At 38.1% G+C, this 17,489-nt stretch overlaps 1 protein-coding gene across 1 annotated transcript; it reads left to right on the top strand.

Moving 5' to 3' along the window:
• The first annotated feature begins 807 nt into the window (after positions 1-807).
• ankrd24 (ankyrin repeat domain 24) lies at positions 808-16,471 on the top strand. Its single transcript, XM_056757823.1, is given in 24 exon segments — positions 808-883; positions 1,225-1,278; positions 3,952-4,082; positions 4,184-4,272; positions 4,385-4,449; positions 4,820-4,877; positions 4,993-5,063; positions 5,266-5,371; positions 5,598-5,780; positions 6,293-6,315; positions 6,504-6,578; positions 6,670-6,768; positions 7,654-7,773; positions 7,870-8,020; positions 8,175-8,338; positions 9,330-9,496; positions 9,667-9,742; positions 9,745-10,378; positions 10,451-10,776; positions 10,954-11,187; positions 12,522-12,698; positions 12,804-12,962; positions 14,384-14,449; positions 15,491-16,471. Coding segments are annotated over 23 exon segments (3,282 nt in total). The 5' UTR covers positions 808-883; positions 1,225-1,242; the 3' UTR covers positions 15,563-16,471.
• The last annotated feature ends 1,018 nt before the right edge of the window (positions 16,472-17,489 follow it).

The following is a 17,489-nucleotide window of genomic DNA, read 5'->3' as shown; positions in this document are numbered from 1 at the left end:
TAAAGAGGAAAGTAGACAGGAAAATTGATAATATATCTGTAATGGATTTATGGTTTTAAATTCAAATTAAACAAAAATGCCATGTTATCATTTTCCCTAAGATGTATATTATATTTGCATATTTGCAGCCTACATATGTGTACATAGTTTATTTATTGTGTAAGGTAATGGTTGAAATTCTCAAAATGCTTTTTAGATTATGCCAGGCTTCCTAAATCTGAAGTTTTAATAATGAATAATTGCTTGTCCCATTTTGATCTTTACTCTTTGAAACCAGATGTGTAGTCTGTCAAAATAAATGCGTGGTTTCCCCGCCCCCTGGTGGCTACTTATGTGCATTGCAGCAGAACGTTTTTATTCTTCTCAAAAGACCGTTACTTTTATTTTGTATATCAAAACGCTGTTTTATTCTGTAGATAATACGTGTCTGAAAACATTGAAAAATATAAATGTAATATACAAACCTTCTGAATTAATTGAAGAATATCAACGAAAAGCGCCGTCCACAGAACAGTAACTAGGCTTCTAAAACCATTGCTGATTGGTTTGAAATGTACTTTATCATTTAAAAATTGAACTACAAACTCAGCTGCCTGACTTTTATCGTTTTATCCGAGTCGGCGTCTTTTTTTCTTATGTAAGAAAGAGGCGCGACTCTTGAAGCGCACATGATACATGCGGTGCTCACACCTGCCAATCAAGCACTCTACTGCCCGCCCCCCGTAGCTGATTGGACAGATTTGGTGTCGAGTCAGGCAGATTCAACAGACATGTGTGTTTTTTGCGAATGACGTCATGAACGGACAGGGCATCCCATGCTGGGCATCTCTCACTGTACAGCAGATCTCATGAAAGCAAAGAATAACATCAACGAGCATTAAACGTAAGTATTTATTTAATCACAGTTTGTTTGCGAATCATTTTGTATAAACATCGCTTTTATTATGCTTTACAATGTTGTGTTTCCTACAAACATGTGGATAGATGTTTGTAGGAATTCAAACCTTGAAAGGAATATATTTTATTATGAAACATAATGAACTACAATGTAGAGATATTATTGCTGTCATCTCATCCGTTTTGATGTAATAATTTAATTTATTTTTAACTGCAGACGTATTGATCGATCTGTAATGGGTATTAATTCAAATGATCATCTGTATTGTGGGAGGGAAGTATATAAATCCATTTCTCAATTTTGTGGTTTGTTTTTATATTTTATAGTTAATGCAATAGGCCAAGATGAAAACGTTAAAGGCAAAGTTTAAGAAGACAGAGGTAAGATCCAGAAATATTGAGTATGTTAATTGTAACTTTAACATGCTTGAGAAATAATCGTAGACATTATGCTCCACCAGACTGTTTCAGTGCTTATTAATACTGTGACGTATGAATTTTCTTGATACTTGTTGAGATATGTGGAGTGAATGACATGGCACATGCAAATGTGTTTGACCAGTAGAGGATCAGACCAGCCTGCAGACGGGAGTTGTAACCAGAGATCTCCAAATGTGTTCAATTATTGAAATGCACTCATTCACACACATGATGGCAGACCCAATGTATGGTGTATACAGTGTTTCTGCATTGTTTCTGAGGTTTCGGTCGAAAGTAGCTCTATTTCAAAATGTGGAAGTTTTATTATAGCATAAAATCATCATTTTTAAAGGGAAAGTTGAGACATAGTGAAAATTCTATCATTAACTCACCCTCCTGTCATTTCAAACCTGTATGAGTTTCTTTCTGCTTCAGAACACGAAAGAAGATATTTGGAAGAATGGCGGTAATCAAACAACATTGGCCGCTATTGACTTCCATTGTATGGTCACAAAACATTTCTCAAAATATCTTTTTGGGGGTTTCGAATGACGTGAGGGTAAATAAACCATGACACAAATACGATTTTTGGGGGGTTTAAGTGAATCATCAGTCCTTGCGTTCTCTGGAAATCCCGAAATCATATATATACTTAAACCATGATCCTGGTGTTGTCAATATTCTGAGTTGTGTCAGTTTGCCCCCAGCTAAGATGCTGTGTATCAGATTTGAGGTTATGGGATGAACAGATAGATGACCCGCTGTAGGGGAGAGAAAGTGGGCTGACTGTTTCATCTCATCTTTCCTTGAACCCTCTCGTGTGGGTCAGATGTCCAATGATACTGTCACCGCTGATGGTGGGGGTCTGATAAGTCATTGATGGATCTGTCAGATAAAGTTAACAAAGTTGAATGGATTCATAGACGCACCGAAGACAAATAACACCCCAAAATCAAATCAACAATAACAAAGTTGCACTTTTATTCCCAGAAACCATCTTATCGGACGGACAAACTTATGCATGTGCAAGTGCAAGATGACTCATCAAGATTTTTGGTATGTTTTTCTGGAAAATATATATTTTTTAAATGCCTAAAACATACAAATTTGGCTTATAGATATAGAAATTTGGCTTAAAATGTACTGAATTGATTGTAAGGTGCATTTGTTATTGTAATGCATCTACAGAATACCTCATAAGCAGCTTATATTAATCCAGAATAAATAAGAAGAAAGCTGTACTATAACTTGCGTAGCTCCATAAACCGCTGGGAGGGGTTGCAGTACCCAAACTGTTCATTTAAACTTCCATTCAGTCTGACTGCTGACTGTGCAGTTCCTCATTGTGTCTGCTGATTTCAATTATGCTAATACAAGGCTTCTAGCGTTGAAGAGCGATCGGCTTCAGTTGTGATACATAGAGACTGAAAAGAACTGTGAAATATGGTTGAACTGTGAGGAAACTGTGTGATGGAGTTAAAGTAAACGGGACACTGGGTCCGGTAGGTTTGTGTGTGTATGTGTGCCAGCCGCAGACTGCAGTGTGGTGTATATCACTGCAGAAGCAAACCGGATAGCGAGAGTCTCTCTCGTAAAAGCTGCGTTTGCCGGACCGATTTTGGGATTCGGGTTTATAATCACAGTTACATTTAAATTTCTATCTGTATTGGCGTTTAGGCCTTCTGAAAATGACCCTGTCATGCCTTAACCTTGAATGACTGTGTGATAGTTCTTGTATGACAGCTCGAAACAGAAATACTATTTGCTAACTTTTTGAGCATTTTGGCACTGAAAGCTGTTTTTGGGATGTCTGGTAATGTGGTTGGCTGGTGAAAAGTAAGAGAGGTTTTGTATGTCCTCTGAGCTCTATGGATCCTCATGTCGTCTTCAGTCCGATGAAACACTTCTGCATGTGTTATGGCTTCATTCCGGTATGTACAGTTATATTTTGGGTTTAAAGGTCAACTTTTCCATATTATGTAAAATAAATATTGTGGTTCGTGTATAGTTATTTAGTTGTTTGATACTATTTACATTGATTTGGCTAGAGGTCTCAAACATAATCATATTTTTTATTTATACTGTATACACAAAATATTTGAATTTAATTAAGGGGGCTTTTACCTTATTTAATAATAAATTAAAATATACATGAATTATATTGCTTTAGTATCTTAAAGTCTTTTACACTGTTTTAATTCCCTTGTACAATTTATTCACACATTTGTTTTTAAGAGTAGTTCACCTTTAAAATGAAAATTCTGTCACCATTTACTTATCTTGTCATTTCAAACCTGAACTTTCTTTCTTCTGCAGAACACAAAAGAAGATATTTTGAAAAATGTTGGTAACAGAGCAGCACAACCCCCTCATTCGCTTCTACTGCAACCAGTGCAAGTCAATGAGGGGGTGTTAACGACATTCTTCAAAATATCTTCTTTTGTGTTTTGCGGAATAATAAAAGTAAAAAAAAAGGATTAAAATGACAAGACGGCGAATAAATGATGAAAGAATTTTTATTTTAAAGGTGAACTGCTCCTTTAAATGTTCTGTTTAAAAAGGTATGACTAAACTGCATAAGAATTTAGAAGCCGAAGGGAAAAGTGTGGTTTGTTTGTTCCTGTGTGTTTTAAGAGTCAAGACTGGAGTAAAATTGATGACAGACTGCTGCAGGCGGTTGAACAGAATGACCCAGAGAAAGTGGGAATGCTGCTGGTTAAGAAAGGCCTCTGCCCTTCAAAGCTAGACGTGGAAGGCAGGTCAGCGTGAGTAGACCTTTGGTTGGATGTTTTTAAATCTTCCTTTGAATCATTTACAGTATGTGTCAAACATGTGTAACATGTATGTGACGCTACCTCATTCACAGCTTCCATCTTTGTGCATCCCGAGGTCGACTCGATTGTCTGGAAGTGATATTATCCCAGGGGGTGGACATCAACGTAACAGACGGCACAGGTAAGTCGATTTAATTTGACACCATTTTAAAGTGTTCACAAACTTAAGAAGATATCCAGGGAACATAGCAAGGAAAGTAAAACTGAACATATCGATTTTTCACTTTCTGAAGGGTTCAATGCTCTTCATCTTGCTGCTAAGAATGGACAGCCTGATTGTTTAAAGAGGCTTCTGCAGGTAACAGTCATAAACTTGTATATCTGAATGATTATGAAAGTGCTAAACACTTAATCTGACACTGTTAGTATAGAGAGACTTATATACGTGTAGAAAGTGTCTTCTCTGTTTTATTTTCTCGAATATTCATTTAGCAGACACTTTTAACCAAAGCATTTAAGGTTTACATGTGGTCAATATGTGCATGAGTGGGAATCAAACCCTTGACCCTGAGCTCCTGTTCAATGTTCTACCTACTAAACTACATACATAGTATATTTATTGGTTCCCCTAAATAGGTTTAATGGTGAATTGTACCTAAACATTGACCTTTTGTAATAATTGTATTAGTGTTGCTTTATTATCTTAAGCTTTTTACCTCTAACTGTAGGAGAGGATGCTTGTCGACTCAACAGACAGTTTTGGGAGGACTTCCTTACACCACGCTGGTATCTTATTCCACAAGCCGCTGGCCATAGATATAACAAAACTAATACACGATACATAGGCATGTAATCGGAAATGATTTGTTATATTAATCTGTATTTATTCGTCCGTGGACAGCTGTAAGCGGCTGCTTATCCTGCAGTGAGATTCTGTGGGACTTCAAGGCCAACCTTGATGCTCAAGATGGTGTAAGCTTATTTAAACACGAGACAACTTGCATTTACATATATGCATTTCACATCTGGTAAATTGATCGATATTCAAGTGTTCTCGGGTATTCAAACCGTCCTATAGATTATTAGAGGTAGTAAGAAATGTATGTTAGAATGTTAAATAGAGGATGTTGAAAGTCTAGTTATATAGTTGCTAACGTCCCTTTTTGTCTCTCAGGACGGATCAAGTCCTTTAATCTTAGGAGCCCAGATGAGCAGAATGGAGCTGTGTGCGTTCCTTCTGGAACGAGGAGCCAATCCTAATATACAGACAACCAGGGCAGGTGCATATGCTCTTATCTGAATGTATGTCAAATGAACGTACACAAGATCTAAATTTAACGTTTGCCACATACTATGCAATTGAGAGTAAACAAATCTTCATACATTTCTTTGATTCACAACATAATACGTGGTATAAATCACCAAAAAGTGATTATATAAGTCAGCGAATCAAATCAAACAAATGTAAGCGAAACTTTCTCCTGATAACGTTTTATGTGTTGTGAGGTAGAACAGCTCTGATGTTGGCCTGCGAGAGTGACAGCATGGAGACCGTAGAGGTGTTACTAAAGGGCGGAGCGAATGCTCACCTAACCGACGCCCTTGGGCACAACTCCGCCCACTACAGCATTTCTGCAGGAAACCACAACGTAACGCAGCTTTTGCGAAACGGAGGATGCGTAGCCACAGGTAACCGTGAACACACAAAACACCATGTGCTCCGTCATGTATTCCTCTCCTTTAAATCCTTTAGTAAGAAACAGGCCATCTGGAGCCGGGTGGGTTTCCTTGCCCTGTTCCTCTGAAGTTTTGGCCCCTGCTCAATTTGGATACGCTTGTAACCTGAGAGGAGAGACTGAAAAGCAGATGTTAAGCTGGCTCGATGGATAAAAAAAGGGACGTTGGGCTAACTCGAGTTACAAAGCTACATCGGACTGATGGGAAACATATGTTGAAGTGTAAAGGAATAGCAATGCTTTTAAAGAGTACTTGTGGTCACACCACCTTGCAGTGATAAATTGTTCCCTGACTGCTTTTAAGTTGCGATTTTATAACTAAAATGGTTGCATGTGTTGCAAAGGGGAAGGTTGTGTGTAGTTCCGGGTTTGAACTTGGTTTGCGTGTGGTTTCGGAGTGATGTCTTGTGTTTGGGTCTCACCACGCTGATGTCTGTGTCTTATTTTTATCCCATGCTTTCACAGCTGCTGAGGGTTCAAATGAGGAGGTGATTGAAATTAATGTGCCCTTTAATGATTCAGGGTCTACCAAAACACATTTTGCTATAAAACACACATTTCTCACAAATTGTGCCAGTTTGTAATTTCCTGATTTTGATAAGAACAGGTTCAATTCAATCTCAATATTAATATTCTGCTATTCCAAACTAACCTGCTGAAACCCCACCCACCCCAGCATGCTCCTCCCCCTGCTGGTGGGACCACACCCCGCAAGAGGAGAGCCCCGCCTCCTCCTAAATCTCCTTCTCAGGTACAATATGGGATTTAAGGAACCCATGTTTTAGTTCATTCATACGCATGGCTTTTTAGAAGAGTTAATAGGTAATTCTGCGACCCTGCAGGGCACGCCTCCTTCCTCAAATACCCCTGCTTCCACCCAACCTGAGCCGCAGAGCCCTTCTCCCGCCCCCCGGACCCAGCTGACCTCATCTGAAAATGCTGTGAGTGTTGGAATCCGATTGGCTGATATGATGCTTACATAATATGCTGCTTCATCAGTAAAGGGATGTTCAACCAATAGTCAACCAGAGTTACTCACTCTTGTGTTCTTCCAAACCAGTAGTATTTTTGTTCAAAGATTTTTTAAAGTAACATAAACTGGTTCATACCGTAGTTTTGTATCAGATTTTTTTAAGTGACGTCCGCTTTTGAATATGGCATGCTAATAGATACACAAGAACCAATGTGTTTGATATCATTGACATCATCAACCTCACACAAATATGTTTAATGTACGTGAAGTCAATGATGCCAGACTGACAAAATCTGCATTCTTCCATTTTTTTATGTTTAGGCACATTCGGTGACGTACTTATTTTGAAAAAATATAAATATTTATTTAAGTATTAGACAAAATGTAGCCTTATTCTGACATCCCTAACATGCCTAACTTTCTATTTGGGTTAAATCTATATTATTTTCTTCATTTTACAGTAAGCACGACTAAGATACATTTTTTGACATTTGAAATTTCTTTGATATTTTTGATCCTATGGTGTGTCGGCTAAAAAATAATGACAAATCTCTCTTGTGTTATTTTATATAATAAATATACAAATTAATAAGCTAATAGTAAATAATAAATTATTAACAGGTTGTTTTTTTCGCATTTCCTGCCATGACACACTATAGGACGTTATTATTATTATTATTTGTATTTTCTGCCTTTACTTTGCTTCCCTGTATTTACTGTAAAGCTGTATTGATACAATCCAATATTGTAAAAAGTGTTGTAGAAATAAATTAGAATTTAAATGTACTGAATAATATTTGTTAGATTATATGAAAACAATATATGACTATGCTATGTGAATCGTGCTTATAAGGTGGAGGATGAAGAGGTATTTGAAGAGATTCGTAAACTCAGATTGGAAAGAGGTCGTCTGCTGCAGAAAATCAAGACCCTTGAGCAACAGCAAAACAGCGCCACTACTGCCCTAGCAGAGGTACTGCACTTTTTATTTTTAAAGTATTCTGTAGATTAAAACATCATACGAGTAAAATCCATCTTTTCATCTCAATATTGTGTTTCTGGGTCTCAGCTCAACTCTCTGAGGGAAAGACTGAGTGAAGCTGAGGCAGAACGCGATCGACTGCTGGCGGAGCTGGAGGACTTGAAAGCGGCTCGGGCGAGTGGAGTGACCTGTGAATCAGAGGATGGAGAGGACCTGGATGACATGTTGGATTTCCCAGGTGAGCATTGAAAGAAAGGAAGAACAGGAAAAAGCTAAATGAAGTGGAACGTGATCTCAACAATAAAGGACAAATCTTTTGAAAAAAAATTGTCAAAATCGACTTAGTGTACCTTTAAGATAAAAGAGAATTGCTTGTGTGTTTGTGATATCAGGAGCTGAGAAGTTGCTGTCTAGGCAGTCACGAGGCCTGAATGCTGATTCGTCGGATGAAAGAGACGAGGGCGTGTCTCAAGGGAATCCCGCCTCTTTAGAGCAGCTCCGCAAAAAAGTGGAGGAACTGACCTCACAGAACGCCGACCTGGTTTTAAAAGTGCAGGTGCAATCACTCTCCATCAAACGCTCACGGATACACAGACAAACCATGCCGACAAAGCACCAAATTTCAGGCGTACACACATACAAAACGCTGACCTGATTGTCTGTTAGGACATTTTTCAGCAGTGAGGATGCGCAAGATAAATACAGACAACCATCTCTAAATAGCCACAGCTGCTATCAAGGTTTAAAGGTGTGAAAACACAAACAAACGCGTTTGTTCAACCTGACATTTTGTATATTTTGTAACATAAAAATCATATAACCTTTTATTTGATAAGGAACGCATGTTTGTGGGTTAAAATATCACGTAGATTCGGTCCGGCAAGCATCCATAGATTTATAAAAATAGATGCCTCATGATCGTAGTGACATCAGTAAATGACATGTTAACCGTTCCAAGATGGCAGACGTGTCAACGTGGCATCAACATACATATCTATGCTAGCATCACTCTGAAAACCTTTCAGTACACCTTAGCAACCACTTAGCAACACACTAACATTTCTAAAAAGTTGACAACTGCAAAACACTGCCCTGGCAACCAACCACAATATATCAGCGACAGCGACGTGTTTCATATCCTTCAGGAAACAACTGCACTGTACATTAAAGCTCATGTTGCGCTCAAGCGATGCCAGAAATATTTATAATCGAATATGTCATGGTTTAAATATACAGAGCACTTATTTATGGAGCTAGAGCACAGCTGATATTATATCAAGATATTGTATTCGTATGTTATAGTAAAGTAGCACGTCAAGGTGGTATTTTCCAATGTAAATGATCTTTTCTACAAATTTAACACATATTAACCAGATTTCTCATAAATGAATAGCTTTTGCAAGATTCCACGGTTGGCGAGTTAAATAAACAGATCAAAGAGCTCTAAGAGAACATTGACTCTTGACACTGTGTGCCAACTACGTGTGCTGTTTTCAAAAGCCAAGAAACAGCGCTTGAATAAAGAAAATGTATGTTGTGGTCTCCAGATGCTAGAGATGTTCGAGAAGGATGACACCGATATGCAGAGCTCGGGTCCAGACTTCGTTCCCACGGCACAGTACGAGTCTATGAGAAAAGAGTTTGAAGAATTGCAAGAGAAATTCTCCAAACTCCAGACTGCTACCGAGGCCTCCAGCATCGCAGAGGACCCTGGGTAATGCAGTTCAAATCTTTTACAGTTTAGACATTTAGACTCTTTTATGCAAAGCGAGTTGTATATATACAAACGAGATATATATCTGGTCGTTTTTATCTGGTCGCTTGCTCAGTTTCGAAATTCAGCGGCAACTTATATTCAATTGAAACGCTTCGTTTCATTCTCAGATCTGATGAGAAGCAACAGGAGGAAGAAAAAGCGGAGGAACATCTCAAACAAAGGGAACTAAAGGAACAGCTGGCTAAGCCCAGGCCGAGTTAGAAGAGCTCAAAGAACAGATGCGACTTGGGGTTTACTCTGTGGAGGAGGCAGAGACGCCTGATGAAAGTTCTGAGGCCTCGAAAGAAAGGGAAACCTCAGAGACCCAACAGCTGAGAGCGAGGGTCCAGGAGTTGGAGGCGGAGCTAGCCAGCAAACGGACTGAGGGGGAGGGGCCTGGTGAAGGCGACAACGACACAATCCGACAGCTGAAGCAGAGGGTGGGGGAACTTGAGGCAGCCCTGCAGGACAAGGCGACGGGAGAGAAAGAGGAGGCGAACACTGTTTTGAGACTTAACGAACGTGTGAGGGAGCTTGAGGCAGCCCTGGAGCAAGGCAAGCTGGCTGGGCATCGGGAGGACAAGGGGGCGCCGGTGAACGGGTTGCAGGCACGTGTGGAGGAACTTGAGCGGGAGTTAAAAGAGAGTGTACCACGAGGGAAGCTCGAGGAGGTTCAGGTCAATTTAAGTCTTCAGCTGAACCAGCTCTCTCGAGAACGGGCCGAAGTGGCTACGAGACTCAACCAGGCCTTGTTGGAGCTGGAGAGGCTCCGCCCACCTTCCGCAGAGGACGAAGATGACGACGAGCCTTCGGAGAGCTCGGAGGTTTCCGTTGCATCCGGTAAGTTCACCTCTGACATTCATGAAAATATAAATTCTCGCTTTTAAAAATAACACATTTTCAACTTATTAGATATGTTGCCGGGTAGTCGGACCATGGCGACGATAAAGGAGGAGCTGGATGTTGCAAGGCAAGAGGCAGCACAAGCTCTGGACAGCCTGTGTGCAGAGAGAGAGAGCAGAGCTCAGGATGCACTACATCTTAGGAATGCAGTACCGCTGGCAAAACACCAGGAGGCGCTGACTGCTGTAGCGCAGCAGCTCGCTCGAACAGAAAAAGAGCTCCAGACAGAAAGGGCCCAACGTGAGCACGCACAAGCCGAGCTGGCCAGACTACAATCTGAGCTGCAGGGGGCGCAAAAGGAGTCGGTAAGCAGGGAAGAGCATGAGAGAGTGAAGGTGAGTGATTTCGGATCATCAGTTCAGAGAATCAAGAATTGATCAAATTGCAAAAAAGGGTCCGTGAGGGACAACAATTGATCTTAAACTTGTTTTTTTAACTGATTTACTCAAGTACAGTATCTGCATACTTCCATTTCAAACATGGACTCATGCTCAGAAACTCTCTCCCTACAGGCAGAATTAGAGCGCTCTCTAGAGGAAGTTCGCGAGAAGGCAGCGATGGCACAGGATGCTCTGAGCGATAAAGAGACAGAGTTGAAAGAATTGCGATCTCGGAAGGCTTTAGAGCAAGGGCTGGTGTCTAAAGAAGACCACGAGGGCCAGAGACTGTCTCTACAAGCCGAAATCAACACCTTGTCAACCCAGTTAGCTGATCTTACACGCAAACATGAGAAGACTTCTGTTGAGGTGCACCAATACGTGTGTGTGCATACTGATCACTTGTTGATACTTACAGCTGGATTCTCTGAAAGCATGCATGATCTTTCACGTGACCTTATAAAATGATGTTTATTCAGGTGCGCTATTAGTATACTTTAACTTGCTTTTAGTTTCATTTATGTATATCTCAAGGTAGTTGTGTACTCAAAGATTACACTTTAAAGTATACTTAAAAGTACACCTATAAACTAAAAAGTGGGCTAATTTAGTCCCAAATAACATTGAAATAGTACACTAACAGGGATACTGGTACTAGTACTGACTGCATGAAGTGTACTTCAAATATACTTCAACTTTGATCTATTTTTTGTGTGTTTAGTCAAATTAATTCATGGAATTTTGTAAGTGCGAGTTTTCCTTGCTTTGGATTAAAGGAAGTATGCATGTTGTATGCTTTTTGTTGAGGAGTATTTGAATGTTACACATGATTTTAACTTTTTAAAGGAACAGTTCACCCAAAAATTGACAATCATCATCGTTTCCAAGGTGTAATTGTTTTTTGCACTTTTATGAAGATGAATGGGGTCTGAAGCTGTCGATCACCAAAACAACCATAAAAGAAAAACACAATGTTACATTTTTTTTTTAAGTTGTGTTTCGCTTTTTTTACTGTTACTTTACGAAGTTAACACGGTTTTAATCATCAATGGTACTCACAAAGAAAACAAACAAATATTTTCACACATTTATACATTTCGGTATTATTACTCGTACGCAGAAATTTCAAGTTAACGAAGTTACTAAAAATGAGTCGTCCATAACTTCAGAAGTGTACAATTTTGTCTTATATGACTAATACTGTCCTCATAAACCAAGTTGCAGATGTAGTCACCCATCATCTCTTCATCCCACCTTCCCTGTGCAACAGACATTTCAAGAATTTTCTGACAGTGACAATGAAAAATGTCAATTTTTTACAGTTTTTGTTTATTTGCAATATATTGATATTTAGTAAATCATTATATAAGGTCAAAATTTACTCAAGCTTAATATACACTAAAACATTGATGCTATATGAAAATAAATATAACACTTGTTAACACCACAGAATTGTACAAGAACTATAAAAAGGCCTGGCGAACATTTGTTAAACTGTTTAATAAAACCACAAAAGTATTATATAAAAGTGCTCCACTTGCCTTTGTGGGATATTCAAAGTCGCTCAGATTAGTAACTTGAGAATGACTAACTTAAGACAGATTTCATTTGTGGGTGACCTGGTCCTTTTAAACTGCTTCCAAACTATTAACTTTCTCACACACACGATTTTTCAAAGAATTTGTATGTTCCTCTCTCCGCAGGTGTTCCAGGTGCAGCGTGATGCTTTGTTTAATAAAAGCGAGCGTCAGGTGGCCGAGGCTGAGCTGGAGGCAGTTAAAAAACAGCTGGCCGATCTGCAGGCTGAATCCACCCACATCCAACTGCTACACCAGGACATCCAGCACTCGCAAGGACTCGTCAAAGAGAAGGACCGCAAGGTGAGGAGGAATTCAAGTCTAGATCATTATTCTTACCGTTGATTTTGGTTGTCCAGGTGTGAAATGCAATATGGAAGGACACTAAAGCTTTCTTGTTCTTTACAGATCACAGAGTTGTCCAAGGAGGTGTTTCGTCTGAAGGAGGCGTTGGGCGCTCTAACTCCTCCGCTGGGCCGTTCTCCCTCACCACCAACCTCAGGAGGAATACCTGGACAACAGCTGGCACTTCAGAACCGTGTGAATGCTCTTACACAGCAGCTCCAGGTGATAACTGGTTTCAGTTCATAGCAAAACATACTAGCAGACATTCTTTGTCTTATACTATGCAGTATACTGTGTCTGCGAATTATATATCATATAAACCATAAATCATGTACACGATTTCATGTCAGTATGCAGTTAAAATGTAATATGAAGCTACATATGATACATATTGTAGGTATATATTATGTAATGTATTGCTGCCTTTACGTGCGCTTTTAATTCGTTAATTCCCACTTCATAATTTATAATTTATGGAATGGTTTGCTTTAATGTTAGCATTTTGTTTTAATGTTGGTAAATATTTTGGTCACACTTTATTTTAAGGTCCAATTCTTGGTATTAATAAACCATTAACTATGACTTTTGCCTCAGTAAACTACTAATTTGTTGCTTATTAATAGTTAGTTAGGTAGTTGTTAGGTTTAGGTATCAGGTAGGATTAGGGAAGTAGAATATAGTCATGTTGAATATGTGCTTTATAAGTACTAATAAACAGCTAATATGCTAGGAATAGGCATTTTATAAGCAACTAGTTAATAGTGAGAATTGGTCCCTATACTAAAGTGTTAGTCATACTTTTTATGTTACTAAGTCCAGACGTTAATTCCAGGTTGAAGTGGGAATTATCGATTTTCTGAGAGCATGTGTAGGCATCATGTTTCATATACTGTATTATAACCCTATATATATGCAATCAATATTTAACATGCAGCTAGTGGATATACATACAATATTATATGTTCAATGATATACAATATTATGCACGCTTTCAAAAAGACAACATAAACAAACGTTGATGCTCATGCACGTGTTCATGGACTGTCCTTAACTTCCGGTACACATTCACAAACAATAGAGTGCCTGTAGATTATGTCTCATGACCCGTTACTTGGCTTAACTAGTCTCAACAATATTTTGACTTTAATCTGCGATACCAAGCTCAACCCTTAGATGTCAATGAACAATACGGTTTCTTTAAATGCGACCAAACTACAGAACCCATTCAACGAAATGTGTATTTAATACAACTATTATACAGTAAAATAATAATATAAATGAATGTTAACACAAGTTAAATAAAATGTGAATAGTTATATTATGAGACACTAGCCAAACACAGACTGGAAGTTAACTGCAGTCCCGATGCGCGCGTCCGATGAAACGGTTTATATAGTATATACAGTAATTATCAGTTCTCATATCAGCTAACAAATTTATATGAAATGAAAAATTCTCTGACAATTAAAATGGACAGTTTGGATTTTACTAAAATAATATTAAAAGTAGTCATTTTCCTGGTGTTTACTTTACTAGCAAATGTGATCTTCGCTTCATCCATATATTTGATAAATTGTGCAATTGTGCATCTTTAAACAAACTAAAACATGGTAATTAAGATACTTTACTTTTGTCTCTTTCAGGAATGGGATCGCAAACACAAAACTGTGGTTTCGATATATCGCTCTCACCTATTAGCGGCTGTACAGGTGAGACTCAAAACATTCAACTCATTTTACTTAAGACCACTTTGGACCACCAATTCTTAACAAAGCTGGAATCTGAGGGTGCAAAAAGAGCTAAATATTGAGAAAATAGCCTTTGAAGTTGTTAATATGAGGCACTGCAGCAGGCCATCAACTCACAAAAAGAAAGTCTTTATACATTTACGGTAGGAAATTTATCAAATATCTTTATGGAACATGCCATTGTCTTTACTTAACATCCTAATGAATTTTAGCGAAAAGAAAATCTGTCATTTTTACCCCTACAATGTATTTTTGGCGATTACAAAAAATGTTCCCATGCTACTTAAAACTGGTTTTTGTTTGCCAATCTCATATTAATCTTGAGAATCACATTTATAAAAGAAAGATACAGCTGTATGATTATTTTAGAAAACAAACAACCTCTTAAACCATGTTGTTAACTTTATAAACGTACACCCTGATTGCCAACAAAACATAGACATGATTTAGTTCCACTTTCCATGTGAGGTTCATGTCCGGCATCTTTTAGCGCTTGGACCGCTCCATCTATCAGTTTCAAACGATCTGCAAGTCCAGCTTATATCCACCGTTTATATAACATCCATCACTGAAATGCCGTAAACAAACAAACTCGCCTCAACTTCTCTCACTATCGCAAGAGTAGCGAGCTGCAGTTGCTGTCCCACAAGCGCAGCCAATGTTGACGCAGCGCAGCCAATCTTGATGGTAAGCGTCTTCCTATCTCTCGTCGGTTTGCGCGTGGGCTGTAACGTAAAGGTTTCTCATGTTCGGAAAAAACTTTCCGAAACCTAAAGAGCACAGAAACGCTACGTTATACGTCCAATTAATTTTTATATATTAAATATTGTAAAGAAGTCAGAATGGATGAAATAGTGTTAAATCACTCCTTTAAATAAATAAAAACTAAAACCGGAAGTGCTTCAGGACCACTGTTTACATCTTGCGAAGGTCTAAACATATCTACAGGAACATATAAAGTGTCATATTCATATTATATGTAATCTGTTTTTATCTCAACAGGGTCGAATGGATGAAGAAGTGCAGGCTCTTTTGCTACAAATCCTTCGTATGACACATAAAAGCCCAAATTAACACACAGTATAACTGTATGACAGTTTAACTGACAGCAAAACACTGTGATCCAGGTATGAATGCAAACTGCCATGCTGGGAGATATAGTTTTGGAAATGACAGAGATGAATATATTTCCTGGATTTAGGTTTGAAAGGGTGAGCCTTGAATAATTTTGTACCACATTGCAATAAACACTGAGAAACAACATCGCCGGTTTGTTCTTTTAAAACTCTGATCAAAAGTCACTCGTGGTGGCGATGACGCTTTCAGCACAGGCTCCATCAACATCTCACATTATGTCAAGTGTCACTATGTGGTTTACAGAATGTTATGAACAATTTCCATACACTAAAATGATAGAAAGCACGCCTCAGTCAATCTGTGACTTCTATTCAAGTCACCTGCTGCCATTCCTCTTACCACAAATATGAGCATGTTTGTTAATAAATAAAAAATAAAAATAATTAACTCACCTTGTGCCGTTAAAAACCCTCATAAGTGCATTTTCTCAGTGAAACAAAAAATATGTTCATATCAAGTTTTGATATAGTGAAAAAAAAACACCAGCCACATAAAGTCTGCTAAATACATATTCCTTTTCAACCACACCATGTCTGATAATAGACCACAAATAACACACAATTGACACATTCACACAGAAAGTGAATTGAACTGAGCTGTGAGTTTGGGGTATGCGGCTAATGAAGGATGAATGAAGAGCGTTGACTTAAACTGCTGATAAAGCAAAGATGGTAAAAGACTGGACCAATAACAACAAAGCCATGAATAACAGACATTGGTACAGCACCACTACTTACATAACTGAAGCATGCATATACCCAAAACCTGAGAAGAAGCAGGTTTACTTTTTGTAATGGGCTGGCTTTAAATGAGTAGTTCACTATAAAATTAAAATTTCACTATAATTCACTTTCCCACATGTCCGTGTGTTTATTTCTTATGTCGAAAACAAATTGAGGCTTTTGAGGAAAGCAGGGTTCTTATACATATAATGCACTTAAACAGGGAGGGGGCTGTTGGTTAAGGCCCAAATTTCTGTTTCATCGCACCTTTTAAAGGCCTTAATATGAAAAATTTAGGGAACCTCGCATTAATACAAATATTCAGGAGCTGCATAAGTTTTGATATCTTAAAAGCTTGAAGTAGCTTTTCTGTAGCTCAGTGGTAAGAGCATGACGTTGGGTCATGGGTTCGATCCCAGGGATTGCACTTACTTAGAAACAAAAGTATATTACAAAGAAATTATGTCACTTTGGATAAAAGCGTCTGCCAAATGCATGAATGTAAACACAAGCAAAGAATACTTTTAACAATATCAAGAATATATAAAAAAAAATTGAGGAACAGGAATCCTCTTTTTTTGGCAATAAGGAAGATTGTATTTCATTTTAACATTGTAGAAAGTCTTTTTAGGTAACCATTTTTAGACTAATTTACAGGCAGGTTTTATACCTTTTTGTGACTGCATTGGTCCACGATGGAGGATTTGGTTTGAAATTATGTGGCTCAAAAATAATTACAAGTTTGTAAAAAAATCTACACACAGTTATGGGACTTTAAGTAATTATTAGTGCAAAGATTCTGTGAGGATATACAGAATAGTTTTATGATTGTTTTTTTTCCACAGACAGTTGCATGGTTTGAAAATGAACAGTGTTAAAGCTGCAATCTGTAACTTTTTTTCTGTTTAAAATGACCAAAGATCAAGTTCTAAACATAAAAAAATCATTGTTCAATACGTTCAATCGTCTTCTTACCTTACCCCGATTCAAAACAATGTTAAATGTATACAAATATTTATATACCATTTCATCAGACATACGTGCCTGACCTGAAGTCAACTTCTGATCTGTGTTTGGTTGTAATGTAACAATTTATTTATATTTAATTTATATAAGTATTATTTATATTAATATCAATTGTT

The sequence above is a fragment of the Triplophysa dalaica genome, chromosome 10 (genome assembly GCF_015846415.1).
Source record: "Triplophysa dalaica isolate WHDGS20190420 chromosome 10, ASM1584641v1, whole genome shotgun sequence".
NCBI lineage: Eukaryota > Metazoa > Chordata > Actinopteri > Cypriniformes > Nemacheilidae > Triplophysa > Triplophysa dalaica.
This window is presented reverse-complemented; position numbering and strand designations above follow the sequence as displayed.